At 64.4% G+C, this 20,039-nt stretch overlaps 1 protein-coding gene across 5 annotated transcripts; it reads left to right on the forward strand.

Moving 5' to 3' along the window:
* The first annotated feature begins 1,490 nt into the window (after window positions 1-1,490).
* On the forward strand, window positions 1,491-15,383 carry SLC17A9 (solute carrier family 17 member 9). 5 transcript variants are annotated; one of them, XM_021078237.2, is made up of 13 exons: window positions 1,491-1,630; window positions 6,438-6,635; window positions 6,904-7,043; window positions 8,760-8,859; window positions 10,170-10,300; window positions 10,759-10,855; window positions 11,060-11,156; window positions 11,575-11,662; window positions 12,084-12,118; window positions 12,474-12,589; window positions 13,813-13,868; window positions 13,997-14,026; window positions 14,400-15,383. In XM_021078237.2, the coding sequence occupies exons 1-13, from the start codon at window positions 1,572-1,574 to the stop codon at window positions 14,561-14,563; spliced, it is 1,311 nt and encodes a 436-aa protein (XP_020933896.2). In that variant the 5' UTR covers window positions 1,491-1,571; the 3' UTR covers window positions 14,564-15,383. The 5 variants fall into 5 exon arrangements, 2 of the variants coding, with proteins under 2 accessions (XP_020933896.2, XP_084859465.1); XR_014832040.1 differs by lacking the exon at window positions 11,575-11,662 and having other exon boundaries at window positions 10,962-11,156; XR_014832042.1 differs by lacking the exon at window positions 11,575-11,662.
* The last annotated feature ends 4,656 nt before the right edge of the window (window positions 15,384-20,039 follow it).

Below are 20,039 nucleotides of genomic sequence, written 5' to 3' on the forward strand. Positions count from 1 at the left end.
CTGGAGCATCGTGTGGACCACAGAAGGGCGGAACGAAGGGCCGGCGTGTACGAGCTCGGCGCGAGGCCCGGGGCGCCGCAGAGGCCCGGCCTGGGGAGGACACAGAGGAGCTGGAGGGAGTGGAAGGGGGGCCCAGGGTGTAGGGTGTCAGGTTCTGGTAGGAGGGGCTCCTACGTGCGGGGGGGCTGAGTCGGCCAGGGTGCTGTGCGGAGGGCAGGCAGAGGTGGGTCAGGGTGGAGGCGGGTTGTGGGCGTGAGAGGTGGCAGCTGGGTGAAGCAGACCTGGCCAGAAGCCCACTCGCCGTGGCCGTCCCAACCTTCGCAGCCCCTCCACCCTGGCTGTGCCTGCCACATGGGCCAGGCCACTGTGCCCTGGAGCACGAGGGTCCATGGGACCCAGTGCACAGGGCCTGGCAGGCGACTGAACCCAGAAGTTCTTTTTTTTTTTTTTGCTATTTCTTTGGGCCGCTCCCGCGGCATATGGAGGTTCCCAGGCTAGGGGTCGAATCAGAGCTGTAGCCACTGGCCTACACCAGAGCCACAGCAACGCGGGATCCGAGCCGCGTCTGCAACCCACACCACAGCTCACGGCAACGCCGGATCCTTAACCCACTGAGCAAGGCCAGGGACCGAACCCGCAACCTCATGGTTCCTAGTTGGATTCCTTAACCACTGCACCACGACAGGAACTCCAGAAGGTCTTTTTTTTTTTTTTTTTTGCTTTTTAGGGGCACATCCACGACATGTGGAGGTTCCCTAGCTAGGGGTTGAATCCCACCTGTAGCTGCCAGCCTACACCACAGCCACAGCAAAGCGGGATCCGAGCTGCGTCTGCGACCTACACCACAGCTCATGGCAATGCTGGATCCTTAACCCCCTGAGCAAGGCCAGGGATCAAACCCGCAACCTCATGGTTCCTAGTCGGATTCGTTTCCACTGTGCCGCATCATGAACTCCCCAGAAGGTCGCCGTGAAGGGCTCAGGCCCCTGGTTGAGCACTGGCTGCCCAGCTTCCTTGGGCTGGTCCAGGGGCAAGGCGGAGCCCACCTGCCGAGCGAGGTCTGCTTTAGAAACGGGTTGCCCCCGGAGTCGGCTGCCCTCGCGGGGGGAAGGAGACCCTCCCACCTGAAGCCTCCGCAGCCCCATGAGCGGAGGACCCCCGCGCCCGCGGGCTGTGCGCAGGGCACGCAGGTTCCCCGCCCAGCAGCGCGGTGGAGCCAGGCTCCCCGCCGGCGCAGCCCCGCCCGAGCCCCATCCTTCCTGGGCCGGCAGCGGAGCGCCCGCGACGTTCCGGACGCCAGTGCCGCGGGGCCGAAGCCAGGCGGCGCGAGGGTTCCACCCGCCCGCGGGCCCGCGAGGCCCGGCCTCCCCGACGGACGTGAACGGGGCGGGGACCTGAGCTGCGCGCCCCGCCCGCCCGCCGCGGTGGCCGTCCGGGGGCGACACGTCCTGGGAGCGCGCCGGACGGAAGCGCCGCTGGGACTGACACGTGGACTTGGGCGGCGCTGCCCGGTGGGTCGGCCGGGCGCGAGCGGGGCCCCGGACACGCCGCGCCCGCGCCGTCCGCGCCCGATGCAGCCGCCCGCGGACGAGGCCCGCAGGGACGGGGCCGAGGACGCCCAGTGGTCCAGGTGGGGCCGCGCGGGGCTGGGGCGGCGGTCAGGGGACGGGCGGGCGTCCGGGGGGCGCGCACCTCCGGCCGCGTCGCCGGCGGGGGGCCGGGACACTCCTCCCTTCCACTGGGTCGCAGGGCGGGGAGGGTCCCCTGAGCGCGCTCTCCTGGCCGGGGTCTGGGGGCGTTGCAGGGAGGCCTGCGGGGGCGGGGCCGTGTTCTGGGCAGCGCAGAGGGAGCTGCCCGGTAGGACCATACACATCTGCCACCCAGGCCCCCTGTGACCACCCACCTGAGGGCCACCTGTAGCTGCAGGGCAGTCACTGGGCTGGTGGGGGCCACACCCTGGAACCTGGGGCAGATGGCTGCCTCCTGCCATTAAGTGCCAGCCGGGTGATGGGAACCAGGGCCCCATGGGGGTGTCAGTGGTGGGGGAGAAAGAGCCCAGGCAGGTCACCACTGCTTGTCCTGGTGTTTCCACCACCTGCTGCCACGTGCAGGGGGCCTTGGGACAGGGGCTTGGTTCCTGAATGTGACTCACAAGAACTCAAACCCCCGAGGAGCCCCCACACCACCCACTTGGGGCTCAGCGGTCCCTTGGGTTCTGTGGGCTGAGGCCCCTTTTCAAGCCAGAGGACCCCAGGCCTGAAGTCAGGCCCTGTGAGTCCAGCTCCTAGTCCTCCGGGAGCCGGCTGTCCGGGGCCTTCCCCTGCCCTGCAGGAAAGCCCCAAGGGACAGCCCCGGAGGCTGGGCAGAGAAGTGGGCAAAGCCGGCGGGGGTCAGGTCACAAGAAGCCCTCTGAAGCCAGAGGCTCTGCGAGGCGGGGCAGGGCACGGTGCCCTGGGGGAGAGCTCAGTGCCTGGGTGGGCGCCCAGATCCCAGCAGCGGTCTCCTTGCCAGGTGCCTGTGGGTGCGGGAGGGTGGCACAGAGGTGTGCCGGGGCCAGGGAGCACCCTGCCGCCTGCCTCCACTTACTTCCTCCCACCCCACCCTGGCGGTTGCCAAGGCCAGGCACTGCCCTGACCCAGGTGGCAGGCAGGCTTTGCAGCCAGCTAGGTGGAGAGAGCTAGGGCCTCAGCAGTCCCCCCTTGCAGGCTGCGATCTAATGGACCTGGCTGCCTTTGCCTCCACGCCCAGTTTAGGAAGGAGCCCTGGCAGATGGGGGCCCTGGGGGGTGGGGCTCGGCGGGAAAAGGCTGTTCACACCCCCGAGTGGATAATGGTCATGAGAGTTGTCACAAGTGCTCCTGTGTGTGGCTGCTGCCTGGGTGCCCCCTGCGTGGACAACTGCGGAGGCGGAGGCAGCCGGCCACCTTGGCCCCGAGCGCTTTCCCTGGCGGCCGCCCTCTGCCCTCGGCACTGGCGCATTTCCCTTTTTTGAATGGAGGGGCCATGTGACCTCCTGTTTGCTCAGCCGTGGATGCATCTCAGGGGCCATTTGCGGGAGGCAGAAGGTTCTAGAAAGTTTGCAGGAAGCATCCTGAAGAGCTGGGGCACAGACCTGGGACTCGGGTCCCACCAGAGTGGGCAGGATTAGCTCTTCAGGCCTTTTGCGACCCATCCTGCTGTGACCGACCATCTGTGCTCCTACTGGATTCTGGGTCTGGTGTTCTAATCCGCACGCTAGCGGCTGGCCGTGTCCGGGTTGCCCCCCTCTAGCCAGACTTGCTTGTTCTCTGTCCCCAGAAGCTGTGGAGGACAACCCTTTGCCTGCCAGCTCAGGGACAGGGCTGCAGGGGCCTCCAGGGCCCGGGGAGGAAGTACACAAACCCTGGCTCCCCACAGCCCCCAAGGAAAGCTGCCAGCACCTTAAGCCCAGGGCGACTGGTTGCCTGGAAGCTCATGGGCCTCTCTGGACCTCCCAGGGCCATAAGGAGGCTGGGGGTGGGGGGACAGCACTGTATTCTGAGGACCTGCCAGCCTTCCCCTGTTTCTACCTGGACGTCTCACCCAGAAAGCAAACAGCCGGGCTCTCAGGTGACAGTGCAGGGCACCTGCGGGAGGGAGGGGGGCCCAGGGCGTGGGCCTGTCTGCAAGCAGGTGACCCTTGGTGGCCTCAACCACATAAAGGAATGTATCTCCCTTTAAAGGCACCGGGGCTGTTCCTGGGAAGTCAAAGCTTTGCTCTCCAGCCCCCACCACTCGCCTTGGCACCAGACGGTAAAAACCAGCCCTTGCTCGTACGCCTGCCTTGGGCTCTCCTGATGGTGCCTGAGGCCACGGCAGTGCAGTCCCGTGGGGCCTGGCGGCTCGGCTGAGGTGGGCTGGGGGCCGGCTGGCCTGCCTCTCATGTGCACCGTGGACTGCGCCTCACCCTCGGCCCCGCGGGAGTGTTTGCCGAGAGGGAGCAGCGTCCCCCCAAAGGCCTGCAGCGCCCAGCTCGGAAACCAGGGTGAGGGGGTGGATTGCGGCCGTCATTTCCCGGGGAAGATGGGCTGCCTGGGACCTCGTGGGCCTCATAGATCCCCCCGCCCCAAGCTCAGGCTTTGGTTCTATAAAGAAAACCAGCACTGGGGTCCACCAGGCCCAGGGAGGGTTGGTGAGCTGGGCCGTGGGGTCCCACCTTGACCTCCACCTTGACCTCTCAGGCAGAGCCCCAAGAGCCATCTCATCTGTCACGGCGCCTCCGTTCCCATCGTCCTGGCTTCCCCGTCACCCCGGTAGCATTTTAGGAAGCAGGAAGCAGGCCCAGGTGTGATGGCCAGAATGCCTTCCCTGGTCAATGAGGGTCGCTGGGCATTTCCAAGGGGGGCCCCTCTTCAGCCTCAGTGGAGGCCCTGTCAGGCTTCTGCACCTGCAGACCCATGGGTCTTCCCGGCTCAGCTGCTGCCCGCTGGACCCGTATAGGGGGTTCTAGTGTAGGAAGCAGGCGGTCACAGCGAGGGTTCCGGAGCCCCGCCCACGGTGACCGCGTGGCGCCTAGTGACCAGCTACCAGCTTGAAATCCATGGTCGAGTGCAGCCTCTTTTGTGTACTTGGGAAGCCAGGCCCCATGGCTGGGCAGGGCTCCCCTGAGTCATACCAGGGCCCAGAACAGCACCCAAGACCCTCCTCCCGGAGAGCTGGTCAACGCCTCCGACCACACACTCCGTCAAGGGCCGGGTAGCATTTTGGGCAGTGATTCCCAAACTCTGAGCCAGGCACTGGCCCGCACACATGGATCCGTCTGGGGATGGCAGGCTGGGCTCCTTTGCCCCAAAACCCACGAGTGATGGGAGCTCCCGTTGTGGCTCAGAGGGTTAAGAACCCGAGTAATATCCATGAGGGTGTGGATTTGATCCCTGGCCTTGCTCAGTGGGTTAAGGATCCAGCGTTGCCCTGAGCTGTGGTGTAGGTTGCTGACGCGGCTCGGATCCTGCATTGCTGCGGCTGTGGTGGAGGCCGGCAGCTGTAGCTCCTAGGAACTTCCATGCGCCACAGGTGCGACTCTAAAACGTCAACATAAATAAAGGCGTTCTCTGATGGCCTGGTGGTTAAGGATTCAGCCTTGTCACTGCTGTGGCTCGGGTTCGATCCCTGCCCTGGGAACGTCCACATGCCACCACGGGCACAGCCGTAAAAAAAGAAAGAAAAACAGCAGGATAGGCAGCGTTTCTGGAGTGCGGGGACGCAGGTTCCATCCCCAGCCCGGTACAGTGGGCTTAAGGATCCGGCGTTACCGAAGCTGCAGCGTCGGTCGCAACCGCAGCTCAGGTCCTGGCCTGGGAACTTCCTGTGCCGCGGGGCAGCCCAAAGGGAAATGAGCAAAACCCCAGAGCTGTGCTCTTGAGCCTGGAGTCAGCTGCCTCCTCCCTGGGGCAGCGACAGGAGAGGGTGTGGCCTGGGGGGCCCGTGGGGCCTCAGTAGCTAAAATCTGGGGTGGCCGCATCCCCCGCTTGCTCCTGGGGGTAAAGTACCCTGCAGTTTGCTGAGGGGGGAGTGGCCTGTGCAGAGGGCCGGGCAGGAGGACCTGGACACTGATGCCAGGCCTCCCCCAGGCCAGTCAGTGGCTCCTGTTGGGGCACCGGGAGCCGGCGGGTCACCGTGCCATTTACTGACCTGTGAGGGAGGCCAGTGTCGGGGGCCAAGCCCCTCTGCTCGGGGGCCTCATTCTGCATTTTCCCCCAGACGTGGTGGCTGCTGTGGCTCCGGGTGGTAGCAGCCGTGACGAGGTCCAGGGGCTCCTTTCTGCTCCCAAACTTTCTCCCAGCGCCAGGGTCAGGGGTCCAGCCTGCTGGAGGAGGGCGCTGCCGTGGGGCCCCGCCCTGCTGCCGGCCCAGGGCCTGTCCCGGAGATAACGGATGGACAGACAGACCGATGGACCCACTTAGCCGGTTCCTGGGAGTGTGCTGCCCGCTGGCTCAGAGCCACTTCAGGCGTGAGGCCGCCCTCACCCTCGGGCTCCAGGCCTCATTCTCCCTGGAGGCATCCAGGCGAGAGCTCCCCCCACCCCGGTGATCCTGGCCTCATGCTGGTCTGTCCCCCTCCCCAGTCGGCCTGCAGCCTGAGCCCCGAGGGGCCGGCCGGCGGGAGACCTGCCCACGTGTCTGCAGATGGAGTCCGAGCTTCCTCTCGCCCGCCTGCCGGCCCCTGGCATAGCTTGGCGGGTTCCTGGCTGCCGGCTTCTGCCCAGCTGCCTTCTTGGGCCCCAGGTCCTGGGAGCAGCACCTCCCCAACCTCTCTTTATTCCACCTGCCACGGCAGCCATCCGGGCGTCCCCACGTCGCTGCTTGAGTGTCATTTCTGCCTGTTTCTCCTGGGAGTCAGCAGACACGGATGTTGGCACGGTGACCGCCGTGCAGAGGGTCGGCCTCCCCCAGGCCTGACCAGGCCCCTTCACCCCTGCAGGCCCGAGGGCCAGGTATGGACAGGGACCCTGCTGCTGGGCACGTGCCTGCTGTACTGCGCCCGCGTCAGCATGCCCGTCTGCGCCGCTGCCATGAGCCAGGACTTCGGCTGGAACAAGAAAGAGGCTGGCGTCGTGCTCAGCAGCTTCTTCTGGGGCTACTGCCTGACCCAGGTGGTGGGCGGCCACCTGGGGGACAGGTAATCCCGCCGGGGGGGGGCTGCTCCTGGGGAGGGGGCTCCAGGAAGTGAAGGGGGGAGGCCCGAGGTGCACGTCGGGGACACTGGGCCGGCACTGGTGGGGCTTAGGGTACCTGGCTGCCTAGGGAGCGCCTGGCTTCCACGGAGGCAGCTCTGGGGCCGGTGGGGACAGCTGGCTGCAGCGCCCACCCCCCCAGAGTGCTGCTCCAAGTGAGGGGTGGCGCCGGGCCGCGCAGCTCCCCGTAGCCGCCCTCCCGTCGCTGTGCAGGATCGGGGGGGAGAAGGTCATCCTGCTGTCGGCCTCCGCCTGGGGCTTCATCACCGCCGCCACCCCGCTGCTCGCCCACCTGGGCAGCGCCCACCTGGCCTTCATGACCTTCTCTCGCATCCTCACGGGCTTGCTCCAAGGTAAGGGGCACGCGGGGTCTGCCCTCACGCTGCCGGCATGCCACCTCCGGCCCCAGGCCTGGCAGAGCCGGGGGCAGGTGGGTGGGCGTGTGCCTGTGTGCACGGGTGCGTGTTCAGGTGGGTTCCCGTGTGCACGCATGCGTGTCCTCACGTGTGGCCCTGGGTGTGCTGTGCCTCAACCTGTGCCTCGAAGGAATGACAGCAAGTGTGTCAGCACCTCAACGCTGTTGCCGATGAGGGCCCCTCCCCCGCGGTGGGTCAGCTGGGGCCAGGCGGCCTCGAGGACTGTCCCTGCTGGTGGGCTGCCGGCTCTTGGCTGCACTTCCCTGTGCTCCGAAGCCCTGGCACCTGAGCACCTTCTGGGGTCACATGTCCTCCCCTGCCAGGGGTCTGGTGCAGCCAGGTGGCCATGTGGTACCATCAGCTCTTCCGGTCACACGGTGGGGTCTTGCCAAGTTTGTGTGTGTGGCCCGTCAGAGTCCGTGGCCCCCGCTGGCCAGCCAGCAGACTGAGAGGTGCCAGCTTTCCCAAGACCTCGGCTCCCATGTTTTGGCGGTATTAGACTTATGGAGGGAGCCCCCAAATGTCACCCCAGAGCGCTGGTGGCAGGGGCTCATGGCCCACCCTCCAGGGAGGGGGGAGCTTCTGAGCTCCTGCCTGCACCCTCGCCTGGACGTGACCCCTCCTGACCTCAGGTCCCCGTTCCCAGGGCCCGCGTAGGGCGTGGGCCTGCCTCCATCCCGTATCCTGGGGCCGCAGTTGTCCCAGAAGTGGCCTCCCTGTTTCCTGATCGGCTACACCTGTCTGACCCACGGGTGGTCCAGGGGCACCGGGGATCCAGCACCTGCCCTCCTTCAGACTCACCATGTGCTCCCCATGTGGCTGTGGCTGGTGCTCTGCCCTGCAGGTGAAGTTTCCAGGACGGAGCCATGTGACGCCCAGCTGGGGGTGGCCCGCTGGGTACCCAGCTGAGCGGCTCTCGGAGCGGCCATCTCTCCCCACCCTCCTGGGAGCCAGAGGGACTTCTCTGTGTGGCCAGCCTATGGCCCGTTACAGGGCCAGACTGGGGCTCAAGGAGCAGTTTCACCCCGGGCGACAGGCACTTGGTGTGGCCATGGGAAGCTGGTCACCAGGCCGTGTCCCCGTGCCCTGGCTTCCGAGCTTCCCCCAGGCGCTTCAGAGGAAACCACAGTGTAACAGGCAAGACTACAGTCCCCTGTGCAGGTTTTTTTTTTAACTCCATTTTGAAATAATTATAGATTCACAGGAAGTTGCAGTGAACAGTGCAGGGAGGTCCCCAGCTCCCTGCCCCCTCCCTGTGGTGACATCTCGAGTAGCTGCAGGGCAGTGTCACACCCTGGACCTGGCTGTTCAGGTCTCACTGGATGTAAGCACACCACGTGTGTGAGCGTGTGTGAGTGTGTGTGTGTGCACTTGGCACGCTGGATGCTGCGTGTCGGTGCCAGGACTGGCTCTGGGAGCCAGAGCAGAAGTCCCCCCGCAGCTGTCCTGGTGGCAGGACCTTGAGTGAGCCCCCCGCCGCCCCCCCGCTGCACGTCTCCTCAGCGCTGCAGGTGACATGGAGAAAGGACAGCAAGACTTGAATCATCCCCGCTGTCCCCCCACACTGTCCCCTAGAGCCACCCCCCGCCCCCTCCCCCGGCTGGCCGCCTGGGCACACAGCCGCCCCCAGCCCTGCCCTCTCTACGTGTTCAGGGGTTTACTTCCCTGCGCTGACCAGCCTGCTGTCGCAGAAGGTGCGGGAGAGCGAGCGAGCTTTCACCTACAGCACTGTGGGGGCCGGCTCCCAGTTCGGGTGAGTCTCGGCTGTCTGGCAGAGCAGCCCCGGGGGGTCCCAGGGGAGGGGCAGGCCGCGTGCACATCTGCGACAGGGCGGCATAGGTCTGGAGACCACGGTGGGCCCCGCGCTCGGGAGGCATTGGCTGCCGCCCCCCCCGCCCCCATCTCTGTGCAGAGCGCTTCTTGACCTGAGTTCTGTGTCCTGGGGGCCAGAGGCAGGTGCCGCTCAGGGGCTCCGGCCCATGGGCTGGGCATCCCTCTCCCTTTCGCCTCTGCCGATGGACTGGACGGGGTGTCCATCCCGGTGGGAGAGGTGGCCTGTGATCGGCGTGGAGGCATCCACCGTGTCCAGAGCTGAAAACCTGTGCCCCTCGCCCCTGTCCCCCCCAAGCTCCAGACCCTCCCTGGGGAGGCCGCGCTGGGGTGGGAAGGACGTCCCGCTGTCCTCTGGGCTTCACGCCCCCTGGCCCTCACTTCACTGCTGCCCAGGTCTAGGCAAGAATGTGGAGGGGCCGGGAGCAGCCCCAACGGACAGCCAGGGCGCCCTTGGCACTGTGAATTTCAGGGGAGCCTCGTGGGGTGTCCTCACCCCCGCAAAGGTCGTTGTGGATCTGCAGTCCCAGTTTCCCGGGGGGCGGGGTGCGGTGGGAGCGCGGGGAGAGACCCGGCCCGGCAGGTACGGGGGGCGGCCGGCCCTCCCCCGGCCCACTGGCCTTGGCGGGGAAGCTTTCCCCCTTCTTTCTCCTTTAACTGTCTCCTGGCCAAGCCCCCGCAGATGGGGCCGCCCGACCAGACAGGCCAGCCTGCGTGCGGGCGGGAGGAAGGGCCCAGGGGGACACTGGGAACCATAGGATCCGTGGGACCTGAGGGGGCTTGGGTCTGGTCTCTCCGTTCTGTCTCGTTCTCTCTGATGCTTGAAGCTGAAAACAGCGCGGAGGTTTTGTTGGTTGTTTCTGCTTTTAGTTTTTTTGGCTGTGCCCGAAGCCGACGGACGTTCCCAGGCCTGGGATGCAAGTCCCACCACTGCGGGGACAACGCCAGATCCTTAACCGCGAGGCCACCGGGGAACTCTCCTTGGTGCCTTTTTTATTTTAAAAGCATCCACACCACAGTTGTAGGTCAACCTGAAGGCGTAGCAGAGAGGCAGGCACGGCTGCGTGCCTGTGCCCGTGCTCACTCTGGCCCCTTGGCAACGTGAGGCCCCTGAACCCTCCCATCCCCGGTGAACTACGCAGAGACCGGCTTCCGGGAGGGCCAGGTGGGGGCCTTGGAGGCGTCCCGTGCCCAGGTGAAGTGGGGGCCCCAGCCGCACCCCTGTTGTTGCAGGACTCTGGTGACGGGGGCCGTGGGCTCCCTGCTCCTGGACTGGTACGGCTGGCCGAGCGTCTTCTACTTCTCGGGTGGGCTCACCCTGCTCTGGGTGTGGTACGTGTACAAGTGCCTGCTGAGCGAGAGAGGTGCGTGCGCCGCCGGGGAGGGTGAGGGCCTGGCACCTGTCCCCTCCACCCGGCAGCCGCAGAGCAGGCCAGGGCGCCCGGGGCTGGGCTTTGCCTTCTAGGTGGAGCCTCACAGAAGGCATCCGCTCCCTGAACCCTCAGCCCAGTCATGGCCAAGTCCAGCCTGTGAGCCGCTGAGTGAAGGCTGGCACGAGCAGAGGCAGTTTGCAGTGGCAGAGGCGGCAGCTTCCGGTGGAGGGAGCTGGGCTGGGGCCTTGAGGACCTGGGGACAGATGGAGGAAGTTGGTTCAAACTCAACCCAAGCCTGGGTGCCAATGGAGAGGACAGGAACCCCCCTACCGCCACCCCCACTGCCCCCCCTGCCCCATGCACAGCCGGGCTGGTGGGGGGGATCCCTGTGGGAGCAGAGCTGTCCCTGATTTGCACGGCTTTCATGTGGACCTGCCCTGCCCCTTCAGATCTCATCCTGGCCCTGGGTGTCCTGGCGCAGGGCCTGCCCGTGTCCAGACCCACCAAGGTGCCCTGGAGACAGCTCTTCCGAAAGCCTGCGGTTTGGTGAGTGGGGCACAGCGGGCACGGCGGGCATGGCAGGGTTGGGCTTTGGGGCCCTGGGGACCACAGCCAGAGGACGAGCGGCCGCACGGGGTGGGCCCCCTCTCAGCTCTGCCCCCCAGGCCCCTGGCCACCTGGAGCGGGAAGAGGGCTGGGGCGTGGATCCCGAGCCTGGCACATGGATCCTGAGCCGGCGCCCGCCCCCAGGGCCGCCGTCACCTCCCAGCTCTCTGCCGCTTGCTCCTTCTTCATCCTCCTCTGCTGGCTGCCAACCTTCTTTGAGGAGACATTCCCCAGCTCCAAGGTGGGTTGGCGGCCCCGCCGTTCCCAGGGTGGGGGCTGGGCGCGCACGAGGCCGCCGGGTGCGGCTGGAGGGGCCATGCGGGGGCTGTGACGGGGACACGGCTGCCACCTGCCCGTCAGCGCAGCCGGCTCCCCCTCGGCTGCCTGGCCACTCTCCCGGTTCCCAGAACCCCCTGGCCACACACTCCGAGTGGGGCGTGTCCCCCCAGCTCTGTCACACCGGCTGTGAGAGCCTCGAGGGAGGTTCTGCGCCCGGGGAGACGGGGCTAGTGTGCCCTCCTCAGCGGGTGGGGGTGAGTTAGGGTCCCGGAGGGCCTGTCCCCTGACGCCCAGCCTGTGGGCGGAGAGCCGCACTGGTCAGTGTGGGCATGGGTGGCCGCCTGGCCACCTCTGAGCCCTGTCCCCCCTGCCGCCTGCAGGGCTGGGTTTTCAACGTGGTGCCCTGGCTGGTGGCCATTCCTGCCAGTTTGCTCAGCGGGCTTCTGTCTGACCACCTCATCAATCAGGGTGAGGTGCAGGGGAGGGCCGGGCGGGGCGGGGAGCCGCCCCGGGGTGCGGGTGGAGTCCTGGGAAGAGGCCGAGGACCGGGCTTCCTGCGGGAAATCAGAACAGGTGCAGAAACGCAAAGAGGCACTGGGAGACCGTGGGGCGGCTTGGGCCCACCTGGGCCTCGAACCCTCTCAGAGCACACACACGCGGCAGGGTAGTGCCCTCACCCGCGCCCACACACGTGGGCACACGCTCACGAAGGCCTGGGATGCCCTCCTCAAGCCCGGCCCGGCCCTCCTCTCCCCGCTCCCTCCCCGCAGCAGGCCGGGTGGGACTCACACCGAGCCGTGGGGGGTGGGGGTGGATGCGGGGGGCGGGGGGGCGGATCCTGTGGGGGGCAGCGCACAGCGGCCAACGACCCCCGGCCCCCTCTGTCCAGGTTACAGGACCATCTCCGTGCGGAAGTTCATGCAGGTAGGAGGCTCCTCTGACGGGCTGGCTCCCCCTGCACGTCCCTGTTTTGTTCCCACTCTTAGTCCCCTGGCCTCGAAGGGGCCCGGGGAGCCCGGTGGCTGAAGGGCGCTGAGGGTCGGTGCCAGGGCCTGGCTGACCTGAGGCCCCTCCCTGAGCCCCAGTGCCCACTTTAGGGCCGGGTCTGCTCACGTCGAATGGGTCTCTGCTTGGGCTCCGACCAGCTGGTGGTCTCGTCCCCGTGTCCCGGGGACGGCTGCCCACAGACCCTTGTTCAGGGCACCCCAGGTGGCGACGGGGGGGCCCGTGGGCTGACGAGGGTCCATGGTGTCCTCACTGTCTGTCCCTCTCTCTGCAGGTGATGGGCCTTGGCCTGTCCGGCGTTTTCGCCCTGTGTTTGGGTCACACCTCGAGCTTCTGCACGTCTGTGGTCTTTGCATCGGCCTCCATCGGCCTCCAGACCTTCAACCACAGGTGAGGGCCGGGCGCTCCAAGCTGCCCGCACCGCCTCTGGGCTCCTGGGTCCCAGGCACGCGGGCAGCCACATGGCTGGGGGGTGCGTGGAGGGTGGCCTGCGTGCGCCCCGAGGCGAGGGGCTTGGTGGCATGGAGCCCGCATGGACCAGGACCATTTGGGAAAAAACAAAACCGGTGCTTGGGGAGGGGCTGGGAGAGGAGACGCTGGTCTCCAGAAGCACCGCGTGAGCCCCGGGGCGCGAGCCCGCCCCAGGCTTGTGCTTCAGGCCTCAGAGCCTGGACGGCCGAAGCCGCAGGCCATGCGCGCGTGTGTGTGTGTGCGCGCGTGTGTGTGCGTGTGTTGTGTTTGTTAGTTTCAAGTGTACAGCCTTTTGCTTTATGTATATGTGTATTGTTTTTCAGATTTTTTGCATGTATTTTGTGATTTTATGTATATGTGTATTCTTTTTCAGATTTTTTCCCCGTATAGGTTATCATAAAATGTTGAGTATATTTCCCTATCGTGGAATATATGTATTATATGTGTGACAGTGCCATGCAGTCGGCCGTGGTGGATTGTCTGTGTTACACATAGCAGTGTGTACATGTGAATGCCAGATCCTAATTTACCCTCTGCCTACCCCTCCCCTTTGGTAACCATAAGTTTGTTTTCTATGTCCGTGAGTCTGTTTCTGTTTTGGAAGTTCATTTGTACCATTTTGTTAGATTCCGTATACAAGTAATACCAGATTTTTGTCTTTGTCTGGCTTCACTTAGTCTGGGACTCTCTAGCTGCTTCCGTGTTGCTGCATATGGCGTGATTTCCTTTTTTATGGCCGAGTAGTATTCCTCGGTGTGTGGACCACGCCTCCTTTACCCAGTCCTCTCCCGGTGGACAGACGTTCAGGTCGTTTCCACGTCTTGGCTGTTATAACTAGTAGCAGCTTAGCGTTTAACCAGGAAAACGGCAGCGCATTTTGGGAATCGGCAACTTGATGTTTCCCGAATCATCCGACAGCAGGTGCCTTTGCGGTCAAACAAGCCCACCTTCCTGCTGTGTTTTGTCCTGGGACTGGGTTCCTGGGCCGCGTCCCCGCCAAGCCGGGACTGAGCCATTGGCCGGGGTGAGGCCAGACTCCTGGCCAGTGTCCAGGATGCAGGTGCTTGGCGGGCAGACCGCTGGCTCAGCGTGTGGCGGCCACCCTGTGGTCACTCACCCGCCTCCTTTCCTCTTTCCCACAGTGGCATTTCCGTTAACATTCAGGACCTGGCCCCGTCCTGTGCCGGCTTTCTGTTTGGTGAGGACGCAGCACCTGGGCCTCCCCGGCCTGAGAGCAGCTCACCCCCACCCCCGTGGGCTGCCCCGAGCGGGTCACAAGGGCCTCCTCTGACCCGTCCTTGTGCTCACCCTCTGTCCTGTTCACAGGTGTGGCCAACACAGCTGGGGCCTTGGCAGGTGAGAGGTGGGCTGGGCCCCTGCCTTTGGCTTTCAAGTCCAGAGCTCCCCAGGGTGCCACCTGGCAGCCTCCCATCTCCTGGCAGCGTCAGCCCCGTGGGGCGGGGGTGGGGGGGGTGGGGATGGGGCTGGTTCCCTGCAGGGGTCCCACAGTGTCAGGGCAGAGGGGTTGCCCAGACTCTGTAGCTGGCCCCTGGGAGAACAGTGCCTTATAACAGCCCCTGCCGACCTGGCCCACAGACGTGGGTGAACCCCCAGAGTCCAGCGCCTGGATGACTGACGGGGCCTCTGCCTCGGCCCCCCAGCACCCCCACTGCGCTCAGGGGGTGGGGCTGCCCGTCCCCAGCCTGCCTGACCCCTCCCTCGCGTGCAGGTGTCGTGGGCGTGTGCCTGGGCGGCTACCTCATCGAGACCACGGGCTCCTGGGCGTCTGTGTTCAACCTGGTGGCCGCCGTCAGCAGCCTGGGGCTGTGCATCTTCCTGGTGTTTGGGAAGGCCCAGCGGGTGGACCTGAGCCCCCCCCACGAGGACCTCTAGCGCCCGACCCACCCTCCCCCACCCCCGGCCCTGCCCCCCTGCCCGTGGAGGTCGCACCCTCCTCCAGGGTCGGTGGGACCACGGGGTGCATGGGTTAGTGCCTTTAGTAGCAGCAGCTTCATTAGACTGGTCTGCTCCATGTGGGCCGGACATGCCCCACGCGGTCGGCCCGCCCCTGGGGCCCGGGCGTCACGGGGCCGGGGTCCCCGGCCAGAGTCTCCCCCAAACCTGCTTGGCTCTGCTTCTCGGCACGTGGGGTCGGGTCATGGTCTGTGGTGGGGCCTCCTGTGCACAGCGGGGTGTTTAGCAGCGTCCCTGCCCCCCCGCCACCGTTGTGACGGCAACACTGACATATGACCCAGTGTCCCGGGGGACCCGCCTCCGCCCCCTGGTGGCAACCCCGGCTCTGGGTGAAGGCCGTGGAGACTGCCCTGGTGCTGCCTCTCCAGGCGGCCAGGCCAAGGCAGTTCAGTGGGTGGGTGGGGTGGGACCTTGGGGCCCTTGCCCATCCTTGGGGACCTGCCCCCGGAGTCCCCTCCCACGGATCCCAGGCCCTGGCAAGGGCGCGTGGGGACCCCTCCTGGCCTGGACGCGCCCCAGAAACCGTGCCCCGCCTGTCCTCGAGGTCCTCCTCCCTCCCTGTTGACAAAGAGCGGGCGGCCCTCGCACGAAGTAATGACAGATTTTCAAGACGCACGTGCGGAGGAAAGACGCTCTAAGAACGAGGAAAATCACCCCAACGCCTTATTTAAATGACTCAAACTATTTAAAAAGAGGAGCGCTGTGATTTAACACCCTTTTATAAAAGGAATGAACACTTGTTAGAGATTGATTTCACTTGTTCCGGGAACCAGCAAAATGTCAGACACAGTCAGGGGCGAGTACCCAGAACAGACGCTTTGATCCCCCGGGGACGCCGACACGGGTGGGGGGCGCCTGGCTCCCGCTCCCCCCGGGCTCTGTCTGCGCGCCTGACGTCAGGCGCTTCCAGAACGGGACAGCTCGCGATTTCCCACGTCGAGCAAGACGTCCCCCCAAAGACCCTGCACTTGTGGTCAGAGGGGACCCGAAAGGAAGACTGCTGCTCACGAGCGAATCCGGCCTCTGTCGGTTTGGCCTGAGTGTTGACGGAGGTGCAGCAAGCACACAAATTCACCGGAAAGGCCTTTCTGTTTGCTCGGCCCGGGTTTTCGAGGGGAGCCTGGAGGGGAGGCTGGGCCGCGCTGTTCTGAGCTGGGAGCCCAGCCCGCGGCGGGCGGCCTTCTCAGGCACAGGACCCAGGGTGCCCTCGAGGCCCTCGGCCAGTACAGCTCAGTGACGGACGCTCCCTTTCTCATCCTCCCCAAACAACACTGAGCCTGTTAAACGCCCAGCCCCGCTTCCCTCTGCCAGACGCCGGCCCCGCCGTCCGCCTCCCGTCTGTGTGGGACCTCCTGGAAACGCCCGTCCTGGCTCACTGGGCCGGTCCCCAGGCTTCATCCGCGTGCAGCCTGCACCAGCATCTCTTCTTTTTGCTTTTTGCTTTCTAGAGCTGCACCCGCGGCATGTGGAGGTCCCCAGGCTAGGGGTCGAACCAGAGCCACAGCTGCCGGCCTCCACCACAGCCACAGCAACGCCAGATCCGAGCCACGTCTGCGGCCTACACCACAGCTCATGGCAACACCGTGTCCTTAACCCACTGCCCGGGGCCAGAGACTGAAGCCACATCCTCGTGGATGCTAGTCGGGTTTGTTTCCACTGAGCCGCAGCAGGAACTCCTTCTTTTCCATGTTTTAGGTCCTGTTGCAGTACTGTTGATTTACAATGTTGTACCGACTTCTGCCGCACAGCAAATTGCCCCAGTCGTGTGTGTGTGTGTGTGTGTGTGTGTGTGTGTACGCATCCTCTTTATTATGTGGTTTTCCAGCCTGTCTCTCCCAGGAGACTGGGTGGAGGTCCCTGTGCTGGACAGCAGGGCCTCACAGCTGATCAGTTCTCAATGCAATAGTTGGCGTCGACTGACCCCAAACTCCCCGTCCCTCCCGGTGCCTCCCCCTCCCCCTTGGCAACCGCAAGTCTGTCCTCCATGTCTGTGAGTCTGTTTCTGTTTTGCGGATAGGTTCATCTGGGCCCTATTTTATTTTATTTTTATTTTTTGCCATTTCTTGGGCCACTCCCTCAGCATATGGAGGTTCCCAGGCTAGGGGTCGAATCAGAGCTGTAGCCCCCGGCCTACGCCAGAGCCACAGCCACGCGGGATCCGAGCCGCGTCTGCGACCTACACCACGGCTCACGGCAACGCCGGATCCGTAACCCACTGAGCAAGGGCAGGGACCGAAGCCGCAACCTCACGGTTCCCAGTCGGATTCGTTAACCACTGCGCCACGACGGGAACTCCTGGGCTCTATTTTAGGTTCCACATAGAAGTGCTATCGTATGGTATTTGACTTTCTGTTCCGGGCTTACTTCACTTGGTATGAGAACCTCTAGTTGCCTCAGTATTGCGGCCAGTGGCATATTCGTTTCTTCTTTTTTTCGGCTGAGCAGTGTTCCATTGCGTGTGTGTCCCACATCTTCTTACCCCACTCCTCCGTCCGTGGACATTTTGGTTGTTTCCACAGCCTGGCTGTTGTGGGTAGTGCTGCTGCGGACACAGAGGGGCGTGGATCTCTTTGAATTAGAGTTTTGTCTGGAGAGATGCCCAGGAGTGGAGCTGCTGGGTCATGTGGTGGTTCTAGGTTTAGTTTTCTGAGGAACCTCCGTACTGTTCTCTGTAGTGGTTGGACCAATGGACCTTCCCACCAACAGTGCAGGAAGTTCCCTTTTCTCCAGCATCTGTTGTTTGTAGACTTGTTAAGAAGAGCCATTCTTTTACTTCTCTCTCTTCCTTCCTCCCTCTGTCTCTCTCTCTTTCTTTTTTTTTTTTTTTTTTTTTTTTTGCTGCCCTGAGGTATATGGAGTTCCTGGGCCAGGGATCAAATCTGAGCTGCAGTTGTGACCTAAACCTCAGCTGTGGCCACGCCGGATCTTAGAACCACTGTGCCCGGCCAGGGATTAAACCTGCATCCCAGCGCTCCCAAGACGCCGCCAATCTCACTGTGCCACAGCGGGAACTCCAGTGACGGCCATTCTGACCGGTGTGATGTGGTCGCTGTAGTTCTGATTTGCGTTTCTCTGATAACTAGTGACGCTGAGCAGTCTTCACGTCCTGCTGCCGTCTGCACGCCTGCTTTGGAGAAACGTCTGTTTAGATCTTCTGCCTATTTTTCAGTTGGGTTGTTGTTTTGCTGTTGAGTTTCATGAGTTGTTTTTATATTTTGGAGATTAAGCCCTTGCCGGTTACATCATTTGCAGCTATTGTTCCCATTCTGTAGGATGTCTTTTCTTTTCTTAAAAAAATCATTGCCTTTGCTGTGCAAAAGCTTGTAAGTTTGTTTAGGTCCCGTTTGTTTATTTTTGCTTTTATTTCTGTTGCCTCGGGAGGCCGACCAAAGACACCATCTGCGCGGTTGATGTCGGAGACTGTGCTGCCCGTGCTCCCTCCTGGGAGCTGGAGGGTCTTGTCTTGGGTTAGGTCCTTAAGCCACTTGGAGCTGACTTTTGTGCACAGCGAGAGGGCGAGTTCCCTCTCACTGAGTCCTTCCTCTTGAAGCCGTGTATTGTTTCCTCCTGCGACGGGTGGTCTCGTTCACCCATCATCCATCAGCGGACAGCGGGCTGCTTCCACCCTTGGCCGCTGCGAATTGGCGGCTCTGAGCGTGGGTGTGAGGGTGACACCCTTGTCTTGAACCCGCGGCGAGCGGCCAGCTCTCGGGGAGAGTGAGCAAGGACGTGGCTCTTCCCACGGGAGCCCCAGCCATCGGGGCCTCAGCGTCTGAGCCCTGGGGAGCTGCGGGCCCTGGAGGGGCTGGTGGGTCCTGCTCAGAAAGGGGGTCTGGGGCTCACGTGCAGACTGGGCTCACGCCTGTCGCTGCCTGCAGAACAGGGCGGGAGGAGCACGGGGCCCGTTGTGCCTCCTCCTGTCACTGCCTGTCCTGGTCCTGAGGGGCACCTTGGAGCTGGCTGCGGCCCCCACCCCTGCCCAAGGCCAGTGTTGGGCGCTGGAACGGGCTCCTCGGGTTCTGGGCGGGAGTGTTTGCTGGTGGAGGGAGCGGTTAGCGGGCGGGGTGGGGGGAGCCCCGGCCCCGCCATGCGCGTTATCTCCTTGTCGCCAGCGGTCGGGCTCAGCCGGTCTGCGCCCCTGCAGCCCTGGCGGGATCCCAGGACCGACACCACCCTGAGCGCCACAGGGGAGGGTGGGGCCGCGTCTGGAGGGTCACCAAGCACCAGACACCAAACCTGCGGAGTCTTCGCTCCTGAGAGGGGCTCTGCTGCCAGGGCGTGTGTGTTGGGTGTGTGCAGTGTGTGTGTGTGCATATTCTGTTATGTGTGTGGTGTGTGGTGTGTGTTTTTGTGGGTGTTGTGTTTGGGCATTGTGTGTGCGTGTGCGTGTGTGTGGTGCACACGCCTGCATGGCCCACCCGGGAGGCGCCTGGGGAGGGCCAGGTGGCTGTCCCCCCACAGCTAGCCGACAGAGGGCGCCGTGTGACAGGGCTTGGACCCCAGCTGTCACCACTCCTCCCGGGAGGCGGGAGGTGCGCAGAGCTGCCCGCTGGGCTCTGCAGAAAGGGGAGAGTGGGAAGGGCGTTCCGGGCTCAGTAAGGGTGCGAGGCTGGACGCCGTGGTGGGGAGCGGGACGCGGGGAGCGGCCAGGTGTGTTGGGGTGACCCACAGGGGCAGGCCCTCTCCCTACCCCCTCCTCCAGCTCTGGGTCCCCAGGGTCCCTCCCACTGGCCGCCCTGTGTGTGTGTCCTCCCGTGCCAAGGCGAGGCTGCAGCCAGGACTTGGTGGTTGGTGGCTCCAGGGGCTGATGCCCCTCCCCGTCCGCTCCCCGGGGCACAGGTGTCCCCAGGGGCAGGGCAGCCCCCACCTGGGACTGCGGGAGTTCAGTCTCAGGACGGGCTGGGCTCCTCTGGCGCCCAGGATGGGCTGGGTCCACGTTCCCCCGGATGTTCTGTTCCTGACCCCAGAGTCTCAGGCCGGCCTTGCCGGGCGCTTTCCCCACCTCCACTCACGCTGGGAGTGACACTCTCCCGTCCTTCCTTTCAATGGGCTCTTTATTGGCCACTCAATTAGCTTGTTCACGGCCCCTCCACCTCTCTGGGCTCCCCTCCCCCACGTCTGGCTTCGTCCTTCAAGTGTAGGTCGGCTGCACCATGGGGTCCTCACTGGTGTCCTCGGGGCTCCTGCTCACCTTTCCCCAGTAGGACATGCAGGGGCCACCCTGGGCGGTTGGGGCGCCTCCTGGGACCATGGGCCACATTCTCGTCCAGCCGCAGGGGAGCCCTCCACCCCCGCCATCCCCTCGGTCACCGCCGTCCCTGCCGCTGGCTCCTGCAGGAGCGGGGCTGCACTGGGACGGCTTTGACGAGGATTTTTCCTATATTATGTTTAATTG

This window comes from Sus scrofa, chromosome 17, assembly GCF_054392235.1.
Source record: "Sus scrofa isolate SSC_HxYL_T2T_F1_AM1 chromosome 17, Sscrofa_HxYL_maternal_Yorkshire_Landrace_v2.0, whole genome shotgun sequence".
NCBI lineage: Eukaryota > Metazoa > Chordata > Mammalia > Artiodactyla > Suidae > Sus > Sus scrofa.